The following is a 14,164-nucleotide window of genomic DNA, read 5'->3' as shown; positions in this document are numbered from 1 at the left end:
ATACAATACTATGCTGCCTCTATCTACAAAATATACATAATACAACACTCATCGCCCTGCTGGTCTCAAAATCCTGGTGGTACGTGGCTCAACTCCTCCTGCACTGCCTCTAGCACTGCCTCGGTAAGTCCCAATGCTCTGCGATATGCTGTCTCCGTACTAAGATCCTGCTGTCTCAAATCAGTAAGCTGCTGCGAGCTAACCCGGTGAATATGATGTAGTCTCTCTCTCAGTATATAATCCGGTCGTAATGCTCTGACAGGACCATCCGTCTGTGTCTCATACAATCCAAGGATCTCTCTACACTGGTTCTGCCATCTAATCCTCTCCTCCCTCTCTGCCTGAAAGCGCTGGTAAGTCACGGTATGATGCTCATGAAGATCAGTGCTGGAACCTCGAGAAGGTAATGGTCCATCTACCACGACCTCATCCATAAACTCCGGCTGAGGAAACTGATACACTCCTGGAACAGGTGCATAAATGGCTAATGGGGCAGGAAATAAGACAGGCTGCTCCATAGGCGCATACACAGGCGGCACTGCCTCTGGCTCCATCGGTGGCATCTCTGGAATCTCAACTGGTGGCATAGGAATCTGAGGCTCTAAATCCTCCCACTGCGGAAGATCAACCATATCAGGAATATCAAACATCGGAAAATCTAATGGTGGAATATCTGGTATCTCTGGCTCAACATATGGAAAATAATCTGCAAAACCTGGTACCTCCGGGGGAAGTGGTATCTCTGGTGCTGGCTCAGGTGGCAATGGAGGTAAAACCTGCTCTGACACTGGGGCTACTACCGGTGCATCCACTGGATCTGTCTCGGTCCTCTCCGTAGATGATGATAAAGAAGCCATCTAATATACATAAAAATAATAACACAAAAACAATCAAATCACAATCCTATAACTCATAACTTCTAATCACATAGACAAACAGTCCTAACACTCCCACTCTCATCCTATCTTATTTTCCTATCTTATCTCAATCCTAACATTCTTGTTTTCCAAGGTCAAAACTAAGCTCGGATACCAACTATAACACCCTCCAAATCCGGGGTATAGATTTGGGGCATTATTAACAACAATTACCAACTATACCTGCACAAGCGGAATATAAATATAATAATTACCCCGAACTATCACTACTCAGGATCTTTTAAGGTTTGAGTTTGAAAAACAAGAATCATGCACTACACTTTATTACAAACCCAACTAAATAAAACCTGTCTCAAGAACTCTCTTTATTACAAAACTTTATTCTATCTACAGTTTCCCTACATAATCTTTTATTCAAACTACACAAAACTTTTATTCAACCCAACATTACTACTTATCCTGCTACACCTGATCTGGCACTTCAAAACTCTCTTCGGGAATAGGAAGGAACACTCTTGGTATAAGAGGGTCCCGCTGCTTGACTCGCTTCTTGACTACGCGGGTCCTGATGGGTTTCATTCTCTACCTTAACTGTAAAACAATAGGAGTGACAATAAAAGAAATGAGCCAAAATTGCTCAACAAGCCTGCAAAAGTATATATATATGGTATAGAGAAAGAGAAATAAGAGAAACAATAAGCTGTTGGTTGTAACAACCATCTGTATCTGTATATGATAATAATTTGCCAATGATGGCGAGTGCCAAATGAACAAGACTGGAAACAAGAACCAACATATGCACTATAATCCGCTGATCAGTCAGAATATAGTGCGAATCTATACCCAACTGCATAGACCCAACCAACATTAGGAGTACTCAGGCAACTATGGCCTATTAATTAATGACCTGGGTAAAACCCAGCTCGTAAAGTAACCATCCAGTCCAAGGCTTAGCATCCGGAATAATCGGAATGCTATTGATATATCCTAACACCAGGATATACCAGACTATATGTAACAAGGGTAAAGGAATTGAAATATGAACAAGAATTCCATAAATTGGGTAAATCAAGAATTTAAATGAAATGGAACAAGTGATATAAATGGGTAACAGTGTATATGAACAATAATTATCAAAGAGAATTGATACGATAGAAAGGAATTATAAATCACTATTCTGAATTTAGAATAGGGGAAAAACTTGCATAATATAATTCGAAATGAACATCACTTGAACGATAAGTGAAGTTAGGGGTACTTGCCTTTCGTGTACTTAACCTGGTTTAACTCACTGCCTTCTGACTCTAGCTTGTTCTGCCTTGCTAACACTGAACAAATCATGGAAAGATAGGTGTTTAGATAATTTACTACATATGTGTATCTTGAATTGATATCACGCAGCCTTATCAGTCTACCCATGCGTTTCTATCTGACTCGCATATATATATATCTACATATATTTACACAACACATTTATACACATAATCACATATAACACGTAACACGTAAAGCACATAATTAATTTCTAGATTTATAATTATTTTTAGAATCAATTCTAGACTTATACCTGCATTACTAGTCGTATCTGATTTTATTATAATTTTTCGGGATTTATTCGGCTCAATTATATCCCTACTAGGACCTTCGAACTATCAATTATCACCAATCACTCTTTTTCAGAAGAAATTATAACCTACAATTATTTTTATTGGATTCGTCTCATTTTTCTGAGTCTAGGGGTTTTCGTTTCACTCAAATCGGACTAACGGTTAAATTGTTATGAATTAAACACTGATAATTCAATTTATTATTCATTATAAATAATTATTACAACCTTTTAAATCCTAAAATAATTTTTACATAATTATTTAAGAAAAAAAACAAAGTCAAAAATAATTTTTTTATAATTTTTGGAGTTAAAATGAAGAAGTTACGATTTATTGAAAATTATGTGATTAATTATTGAAATAATTAATCACTTAATAAATAAATAACTAATAAATAATTAATAGATGATTATTTACTAATTTAAAATAATTAATCCCTAATTATTAGGATTAATCACAATTTATTATAATATTTATAACTTATCGATATTTATTCGATTAGATCGATTATTTACAATTAATCAATCAACTTAATTAACTGATACGCTATTTATCGAATAGCTACGAATTATTCGAATTATAGATCACTTAACGATTAATCACTCGTATCCTCACGAGCCACTCGCAACTCCCGCATAATTATCGATCTATTAGATTATTATTGAAACTCGTACGATTCGTTAATTAATTAATTACGGATATCTAATTATACGATACGAATGATTATTACAATATTATTCAAATAACTAACACTCGAATAATAATTCAATTATCGAATCATTACTCGTACTATTAACTAATTATTAGATTATTAATCACATTACTTAATTATTTCTAATCCTTATTTACTAATTAATTACCTAATTATTAATTAATTACCCAATTATTAATTAATTAGATAATTAATAAATAATTAGATAAATAATTAAATAATTGATTAAATAAATAAATTCGAATTTATAATTTAATAAAATAAATCAGAAATTATAAATACTATTTTTCAGAATATAAAACTAAATTTTAATTAATTTCTAGAATTATTAAAACTGATTTTTAATTACTAAAATATAAATAAATAATTAATTTATTCAGAAACACAAAAACAGGAACAGGGGTTGGACTTTTAGGATCAAACCCGGGTCGTTTCCGGGTTGCAAACCGGGTCGAACCCGGGTCGCGAAGAACAGCCCACCGGCGTCGTTCCGGTGGGTTTTTCCGGCGAGTAAAAACGACAATCGAACGTTGCTTTCCATCCCGTTTCTCTGCGTGATCGTTCCTGGCCACCATATCAACCTCCTCCCACCTTCCTTCTTCTCCATTCGTCGACACCGTCATCGGAAAAACGAAGAACACCACCGTGGCGGCGGTTCTCCGACGAGGACGAAATCGACTCCAAAACCGACGAAACCGGTGCCGTTCAACTGTAAACTCGACGATCTAATCAACCCAATCAACAGAATCAACAAACAACAACTAGAAATTCAAACCCGAATTCGCAATTAAAACCCGAAAATACAAATTTAAATTCGATCCATCAAACATTAAAAACGATTGCATAATCGAAAACTACAATCAATCAGCTTCAAAACGGATACTTACATGACTGATTTGGTTAACAAAATCACGATCAAAATTGGCTTTGATTCCAAGAACTCCAAGAACCCTAATCCCCCTTTCTGAATTTTCTGAATTATTTTCTGATTTTTTTTATAATTAATTAATAGATAATTACTGAAAAATCAGATATTTATACTATGTAAAATAATACCCCTAAATAAAATTAAGGGGCTAATTACACTCCTAATAAAAATATTTGACCCCAATTTTTATAATTTTTGGGTATTAATAATTAATTTTTAAATATCCAATAAATACAAAATAAATGTTAAAAATTCCCAAAAATTGTGAAAAATACAAAAATACAAAGAAAAATGATATATGATAATTTCATGATCATATAAAAATAAAAATGTGATTTTTGTGGGGCTTTTGGTACCCGAAGGGGTCCGGAAAAGTCGTTTTTCGCGAAAAAGGTCAATTGGTAAAACGTCTAGGGGTTCAGAATAGCAATACGGTACAGGGCATTTTTAATAAAACAGAGCCAATGATTTTGTTTGAAATATGGGCTTTTAAAATACTGTTTGAGCTGTACGGGTTTTGATATAAAATATATAACTCGGGATAAAACACTCAATAATATCCAAAACATGTTCCGATCAAAACAGACAACACGTAGCACATAACAATTAGGGTTTAATGCCTCAACACAGTTAATCACATAATAATACACATAATTTATTATTATTATAATATAATGCAAGCGTAATTCCTCAGTCGTTACAGGTATGGATGGAGTTTGGTTGTATGGTTGAATTGTGGTTGGTTTTTGGTTGAATTGGAGTAGGATAAAAATTGGTAATCGCGTAAATATAGCCGTCATAATGTCCGATTTACTTTAGACTGTTTTGTTCTTAACATCAGGACCCGAGAACTCACTGTTAGGTTTTGACCATTGCTATGATTAGATAGTTCATGTTACGAGCTTCGTTTTGATATGTGGTTCGTTTGAATCCGATGTACGGTTTAGGAGAAACGACCGTTTTAAGTAACGGCGTTTCGCGAACGAACCATTACCCCTCGCCTTACTTTGAAACATTGGTTAAAGACCTTAAATGACTAATTGGAGTATGAAACATTTATGTAAAGTGTATTAGGCAGTTGGTAAGGCACTCGTGAAAGAATCTCCTTAAAACTCTTAATGGTTAATTTATTAAAAATGGTGGAGCCGAGGGTACTCGAGCGACTTAAGAGAATCATTAAGCGCAAAGCGAGCGTTAGAGTCTAATTGGTTAAAGTATAGATTCTTAAGCGACTTTGGTTTAATTCCAACTTACATGTGGTTTATAGGTTACCAGTCTCATCCCAGGATTTTACCACCCCTAGTCGCTCAGGCAAGTTTTCTACTCGTTATACTGTTGTTGTGATGTATACATATGTATATGCATTATCTTGTGATAAGTGCATGATTGTTATTAGCAAATCTTGCGATATATTGGAGCATGTTGATATGGTATATATGCATGTCTGTTTCGTAATCTTGCTATATAATTGTTGATTCAATTGCTTATAAGTTGCATAATACCTATGCTAGAGATAAGCAGAAGTTGCGTATACCCTTAGTATAGGGGACCCAAAGGTGAACATATTTTCTAAACCGGGAGACGATGTTCCCGAGTATTATATATATATATATATAAATAGTTTTCAAAACTATTATTCGAATAAGGTTTATTCGATAACTGTGGCGCCCTCCAAACCCGGGTCAGAAGTTTGGGGTCCACACACACACCTTAATTATAACCTGCTTATAACAATAATAAAGATAATAATAATATATGCAGTGACCCTACTTACCAACCACCACGGACCGCAACAGGTTAAAGTATGCACACAAGCCAAACACACTAATATATTACAAACCGTTCAAATCCCAACTATTCAAACTCAAACTGAGTATTAAACATTATTACAAACTTTTACAAACTTAAATTATTCCAAAAGAAGCCTACTAGCTCAGCTTTCTCAACCTGAACCCCTAGCTCTCGCGCTGGACTGGGGATCCTCTTTACCAACTGGTTCCTTTTTAATTGGAAAGAATATAAACAACATCGAACAAATGAGCTAACTAGCTCAGCAAGTCACAATGACAAAACTGAGAATAATGATCATCAGGTGAATATGTTTATGATATCAAGTGAACAATGGATTATGATTTAGTATTGGATATTATACTTTTAATTTAAAAACTAAGATTAGGCTGTTGATCAGTCACGCACTAACCTCGAGCAAGGCACACAGCATTGCTCTAACTACTAGATCCAAGGCACACATTGGCCTAACTTGACCATTATATGGTCTGACCACGAATCTGGTCCACAATTTTATAAAAACAATCCAATTCTAATATAATAACAGAATATGCAATAATAAGCAATAACCGAAATCATTAACAACAATAAATGTTTAACAATGAAAGGGTTTCAATCCTTGTAAGGATCAATAAGGTAATTTAAAAGCTTGGATGCTGGGTAATGAAAGAATTGGATAACAAAGGAATCAACGTTTCAAGGTTTCAAGGATTTGGTCTTTCAAAGTATAAGATACCATTGGTTGAGTATATAATAGTTCATTTCAGTGTCTGGTATTTAGTTTGTATGTATTTATGGAGTAGTATCGTAGGTTTGTGGTTCTTGTTTGGGTATACAATAATCAATGGATTAGAAAGAATATGATTCATAGCTCAAGGACAATAACTGAAATCATGATTTAGGTTTTTGTGCTTCAAAGCACTTGCAATATCACAGGATTATCAAGTACTATAATATCTCGAGAAAGTTCAGAACACTTGCCTGGTATTAGGTTATTACACTGCACTCGCTTCCAATCACAACCGTTTTACTCCTCAACTACCTGTTTCCCTTTCCTACATCTTGCCTCTTCTGCTCACATATCATAAGTATCTATCAATAATTTACTCATGGAATTCTATTCAACACATACTTCTATTTACCCTTCGTTTTACCCAAATCCGATTAACGGATTGAAAGTTATGCAATAATCAAGTAAACACCGAGTATATAGACCGATAGTCAATTAACAAGTCACATATAGCACATAATACATCACGTAATCAATGATATATTATTCATAAAGAAGTCTCGGGTCATAAATAGGCTTTCTGGTATTTAAAATGATTTTTAAAACATTTTTCGAAATTAAAACGGGTCGTTGGATCAATTTCGGGTTAATAAACAGGGTTCGGTTGGCCCATTATGGCTCCGAAATAATTTTAGAATAATTATCGAGCCTTGGAAATAATTTAGAATAATATTTTAAAGCTCGAAACTATTTTTCAGAATTTTTAAATCATTTTTAAATAATTAAATCTAATTAAATAATTAATTAAAATCAATTAACAATTAATTAAATCAATTAATCAATTAATTTTCGAATTAATTGACCAATTAATCAATTAAAAATTAACTGAAATTAATTAACTAATTAATTTAGATTTATTTGTGAATTAAAAATAATTTTCAGAATTAAAATAATAATTTTTAGAATTTTCAAAAATTAAAAACAAATTTTTATAATAAAAATAAATAGGAAATATGATTTTTAAATATTTTATAAACAGGAATCCTAAATTTGCAAAGTCTGGAAACTACAGGGACCAAACTGCATCGTTTTCAAAAATTGGGGTACTAAACTGTAATTTTTTACACCTCGTCGCCGGAAAACACAGAGGTGGCCGGAGAACACCTTCCCGGCGTCCTCACCCCACCAGCACCTCCAGATCACATCTACACAACATCAGGAACACAACCATGCAATCAATTCATCCTAACAATCCCTGAGTTGGCCGGAATTTGGCCGTGAAATTTCCCAGTTTCCGGCGAACATCGGAAAATTTCAAAACACAACTCCCTTCTCTACAGACCTCGTTGGTTCATGAAACTTATACGACTAGATTGCAAATTTCACAGAGAATACAACCCACTATAACACAACATCAATCTATCACAGAATAAGAAACCCCCAAATTTCAATTAAGAACATTCATACGGGTTATAAACCCTAATTTTGAAATTCGAAAATTAAACCCACTTTTGAGCATGTTATTGAACTCCAAATCAGACGTATGACATATGAAAATCATCAGGAAAAGAAGCTCTACAACATGCAATCATCAAATCATACTAACAATCATCCGAACAAAAATTCATATTTTTAATAAAATAAATTCGAAAATAAATAAATTTTTAGAAAAATAACCTTGATTTCTAGAGTGAAACAAAGCTCAGAATCTGATAGAACACTTCAAATCCTTCGTTTTGGTTACTCAAGCTTTGAAAACAGAGATCGGTAACGCCTTCGTTTTTCTGTTTGATTCTTAGAACAGTTTATGTAATTAGGGCTTTTCTCTGAAAATTATATAATTATCTGTCTACAAATGATTTTGATATGAAATAAAATACGGAAAAAGGCTATTTATAATTACGGAAAATTAGTATCCCGTTGGATCATTCCGGATATAAAACGATACGTTTATTTGTAAGAACTGATCCAAACGGTATCGGTTTTCGGGATAATTATCCAAATCAGTACAATTTGTACTGTGGTCTTGGTCTCAGCGCCTGGTTACACGTATTACGAAGTGATAATTGGGATAGTTTAATAAAAAGCTCCTGTTTATCGAAAATACGGGTTTTATTGATTTACCGAAACGAATATTGTATCGAAAATGTTGCGCCGGGACCCGCGCAGGACAAACCGTAAGCCGGATCGAAAAAGTCGAAACATGGAATATGCTCGGAATATTACGATTAGGTTAGGAAGGAGTTCTCGAAAGAGTTTCGGGTTCCAAAAACCTAACAACGGTTGACGTCGGTTGGTTCCCGTTTTTATAAAATAGATTTTAATTACCCGGAAAAAGATTTTAGAAATTTCATATGATTCTTATAAATCCATAAACCAACATAAAAATAATTAGGAAGATATGACAATTATCTATATTTTAGTTTGGACATATAAAAATCAAAATACTCAATTAATATTATTTTTGAATATTCAAGTACAGATAACACTTAACAATTAGCTCACATAATAGATACTGAACACACATAACAATTATATAATAGCAAAAATAATTACACGATATATCCCGGATATTACATCCTTCCCCCCTTAAAAGGATTCTGTCCTCAGAATCTCTAAGAAAACAAATGATGGTACTTTTCTCTCATATCACTTTCTAACTCCCAGGTTGACTCTTCAACCTTTGGGTTTCTCCACAATACTCTTACTAACTTTACCACTTTATTTCTCAATACTTTTTCTCTCTTTCCTCTAGAATCTCTATCGGACTCTCTACATAAGATAAATCTGCTTGAAGTTTTATTGGCTCATATACTGTTATATGCCTGGAGTCTGGATTATATTTCTTAAGCATTGATATGTAAAAAACATTGTGAATGTGCTCCATGTGCGGAGGTAACGCCAACTCGTAAGCTACCTTGCCAATACGCTTTAGGATTTCAAAAGGTCCGACATATCTTGGGTTTAGCTTCCCTTTCTTCCCAAACCTCGTTAGTCCTTTCCACGGTGATACTTTCAATAATACCAAGCTTCCTTCTTCAAATTCCATGTCTTTTCTTGACTGGTCTGCATATTTCCTTTGATGATCTTGTGCGGCTATTAATCTTTTCTGGATAATTTTAACAACTTCCTTTGTCTGCTGCACCAATTCAGGTCCGAGTATTTTGCGTTCTCCTACTTCGTCCCAATATATTGGAGATCTCCACTTGCGTCCATAAAGGGCTTCATAAGGTGGCATCCCAATACTGGCATGATAACTGTTGTTATAAGCAAACTTGACTAGGGGTAAATGCTCGTCCCAACTTCCTTTGAAATCAATAGCACAAACACGTAGCATGTCCTCGATTGTCTGGATCGTTCTTTCACTTTGGCCATCCATTTGGGGGTGATAGGCCGTACTCATATTCAATCTTGTTCCCAAACATTCTTGAAAACTCTTCCAAAATCTTGAATTAAATCTTGGATCTCGATCAGATACAATAGACACTGGAACTCCATGACGAACTACGATCTCTTTCAAGTACATATGAACTAACTTATCGAGCGAAAATCTTTCATTTATAGGCAGAAAATGAGCTGACTTGGTAAGTCTATCCACTATAACCCAAATGGCATCATGATTAGCCCTTGTCCTTGGTAATCCAACTATGAAATCCATGGCAATATGTTCCCACTTCCACTCTGGAATCTCCAATGGCTGTAGCAATCCGCTTGGTCTCTGATGCTCCGCTTTAACTTTCTGACAGGTATAGCATTTGCTAACCCATTCCGCAATTTCCCTCTTCATATTTGGCCACCAATAATTCTTCTTTAAATCTCTGTACATTTTGGTACTCCCTGGATGGATAGAATATCTTGAACTATGTGCCTCTTGTAAAATTTCATTTTTCAGCTCCGTTACTGGTGGAATCCAAATTCTTGAAGAAAACCTAAGAATACCTTGATCATCTTGTTGCGTGCATAATTCCTCACCTACCAAACTATTTATATCTTGATCCATTACCTCTTTCTGGCATTTCTTTCTTTTCTCCAATAACTCCGGTTGGAAAATCATACTGTACACTTTTGCTTCCTCAGGCTTGCAAATTCTAATCTCCAATTCCAATTTTTGAAATTCTTTATATATCTCTTCAGGTATGGATAATACATTTAACTTTTCCTTCCGACTTAACGCATCTGCTACAACGTTCGCTTTACCGGGATGATAATTAATCGAGCAATCATAATCTTTGATCAATTCTAACCATCTCCTTTGTCTCATATTAAGTTCCTTCTGGGTAAATATATATTTCAAACTTTTGTGATCCGTGAAAATCTCACATTTCTCTCCATACAAATAATGTCTCCAAATCTTCAAAGCGAAAACTATAGCTGCTAACTCCAAATCATGAGTAGGGTACTTCTGTTCGTGTGGTTTCAATTGCCTTGACGCATACGCAATCACCTTGTCGTGCTGCATAAGAACACATCCTAATCCTTTGTAAGAAGCATCACTATAAATTACGAAATTCCCTTGATCGTCTGGAAGTGACAAAACAGGTGCCGTGATTAATCTCCGTTTTAATTCCTGAAAACTTTTTTCGCACTTGTCATTCCATATAAACTTTTCATTCTTTCGTGTAAGCTTTGTCAATGGTGTTGCAATTCTTGAGAAATTCTGAACGAATCGTCGATAATATCCTGCCAATCCCAAGAAACTTCTTACCTCAGTGGGTGTTCTCGGTCTTTCCCAATTCGTAATTGCCTCGATCTTTGCTGGGTCCACTTTGATCCCTTCGTTACTGACTATGTGTCCTAAGAACTGAACTTCCTGTAGCCAAAACTCACACTTCGACAATTTAGCATATAACTTCTTTTTCTTTAAAATCTCCAAAGTTGTCCTTAAATGTTCCGCATGATCCTCCTCCGTCTTTGAATAGATCAAAATATCGTCTATAAATACTATAACGCACTTGTCCAAATATTCCTTGAAAATTATGTTCATCAGGTCCATAAATGCTGCTGGGGCGTTGGTTAATCCAAAAGACATCACTAAAAACTCGTAATGTCCATACCTTGTTCTGAAAGCTGTCTTTGGTATATCTTCTGGTTTGATTTTCAGTTGATGATATCCCGATCTTAAATCGATTTTGGAGAAATACTTGGCTCCCTTCAATTGGTCAAACAAATCATCAATTCTGGGTAACGGGTACTTATTCTTGATCGTCAACTTGTTGAGCTCCCTATAGTCGATGCACAGTCTCATGCTTCCATCCTTCTTCTTGACAAATAATACCGGTGCACCCCACGGGGATACGCTGGGTCTAATTACTCCTTTCTCTAACAGCTCTTGCAATTGCTTTGCTAACTCTTTCATCTCAACGGGCGCCATTCTATACGGGGCCTTGGATACTGGTTCGGTTCCAGGTGCTAAGTCAATTGCAAATTCAATTTCTCTATCTGGAGGAAGTCCTGGTAACTCGTCGGGAAATACATCTGGAAATTCATTTACAACTGGAATATCTTCAAGTTTTGCTGGCTCCTGACTTCTGTCAATCACATATGCTATGAAATGCTCACATCCTTGTCGTAGTAACTTCTTGGCTTGAATCATCGTTAAGAACTTCTTTACCTGCTTCTGTCCCTTGAACGTTACTATTCTTTCATCTGGCGTTTTCACCATTACTTTCTTATTTCGACAATCTATCTGAGCATCATGCTTAGATAACCAATCCATTCCTAATATAACGTCAAATTCTCCTAACTTAAATGGTATCAATTCTACACAAAACTTACGACCAGAAATCTCAATCTCACAATTCCCACAAACTTGGTTAACAGTTACACGTTCTTGATTTGCTAATTCCACCGTCATTATTTCATTTAAACACTCAACTGGACAATTTAACTTACTAACAAAATCTTGTGAAACAAACGATCGAGTTGCTCCCGAATCTATTAACACTTTGGCACATAAAGAGTTCACATTAAGCGTACCTGCCACGACATCCGTATCATGTATCGCATCCTTCACCGACATGTCAAAAACTCTAGCCCTCGGAGTCTCATTCACTGTTGGGGTAGATCCCATAATCCTTAATGCATTACTGACTGGGGCTGGTGTCTTGCAATCCCTGGCCATATGTCCTGGCTTCCCACATTTAAAACATGTAAATCCAATGACTGGAACTTTCACTGCTGGATTCCGGATAGGCTGATCCTTATTTGCTGGCTCTCTTGCTGGCTGATTTTGGCACTCCCTCGAGTAGTGCCCTTTCTGGTTGCATTTAAAATATACCACATTCAACTTGTTACAAACTCCTCCATGCTTCTTTCCACATACTTGACAATCTAGAAAAGTTAATCTCAACTGATTCGGCTGATTCACATTAGCTGAACGATTGCCCTGGCCTCCGTCTCCTACATTTTGTCTCCTGAAATTAAAATTTCTCCCTGGCTGAAACTTGCCCTTCTTAAAATTTGGAAACTTCCCTGTTTGTGACTGACCCTCACTTCCCTCAACTTTCCTTTTCTTGCTTTCCTTTTCTTTCTGGAACATCTCACTCTCTGTCTCTGCGATCATAGCTTTCTGTACAACCCCGGCATAGGTATCCAATTCAAAAATAGCTACCTTCCCTCTGATCCATGGCTTCAAGCCTTGCTGGAATCTCTTAGCTTTCTTTCTATCAGTATCAATATACGACGGCACATACCTTGACAATTCCTCAAACTTCCCCTCATAATCTGTTACCGACATGTTCCCTTGCTTTAATTCTAAAAACTTCAGCTCCATTTGATCCTGAACAAACTGAGGAAAATACTTTTCTAAAAACAATTCCTTAAACCTTTCCCAAGTAATAACATCTGTGCTTTCCAATGTTTTCACCATTTCCCACCAATAGGTGGCCTCATTCTTCAGATAGTAACTTGCAAATTCAACCTTCTGCTCCTCTTTCACTTTTACCAAGGCAAAAGCCTTCTCTATTTCCTTTAACCACACATTTGCTTCAATTGGCTCTAAGGAACCCTTGAATTCTGGTGGGTTTACTGCCTGAAAAGTTTTAAAAGTTACCTGGGGATTGGTCTGTCTCTGCTGTTGTTGTGCTAGGTGAACTATTTGTTGGGCCAAGATTTGAAGAATCTGGGCTATTGCTGGGTCCATGGGTCCTGGGTTCACATTCTGGTTTATATCATTTTGGTTATTATTGTTGGTTTCTTCATTTTGGGTGTTGGTGCGGGTATTTCTTCTGGGAGACATTTTCTGTAAAGAATCAATCAATTTATTTAGCTTTTGAATCAAATCTTTGTATAAAAGAAAAGTTTTATAAAATAGTAATATCTCTTTTTGAAAACAGTTGTAACTAAGTAAATTGTATGCTTCTTTACAGAATATAAACAGTTATGGAAAACAGGGTACATGGTATCACAGGGTGTACTGGTACAATAAATAAGGTAAAGTAAAACAGGTGCAATAAAGTAAATGACAATGTTGGAAAAGAAAAGGTACTGATATATGGATCAAAAGTTTTAGGTAGTACAAGC

General features: G+C 35.5%; 1 protein-coding gene across 1 annotated transcript in view; it reads right to left on the bottom strand.

The window, feature by feature from the left end:
- The window catches only part of LOC141690484 (uncharacterized), an 86,758-nt gene that overhangs the window by 25,183 nt on the left and 47,411 nt on the right, over positions 1-14,164 (bottom strand). The window contains exons 3-5 of the mRNA XM_074495282.1: positions 12,279-12,403; positions 10,380-12,248; positions 3,671-3,922 (exon numbers count right to left, since the gene is read on the bottom strand). Of these exons, the coding sequence (XP_074351383.1) occupies positions 3,671-3,922; positions 10,380-12,248; positions 12,279-12,403 (2,246 nt within the window). The remainder of the gene's footprint in view (positions 1-3,670; positions 3,923-10,379; positions 12,249-12,278; positions 12,404-14,164) is intronic.

This window comes from Apium graveolens, chromosome 2 (assembly GCF_009905375.1).
Source record: "Apium graveolens cultivar Ventura chromosome 2, ASM990537v1, whole genome shotgun sequence".
Lineage (NCBI taxonomy): Eukaryota > Viridiplantae > Streptophyta > Magnoliopsida > Apiales > Apiaceae > Apium > Apium graveolens.
This window is presented reverse-complemented; position numbering and strand designations above follow the sequence as displayed.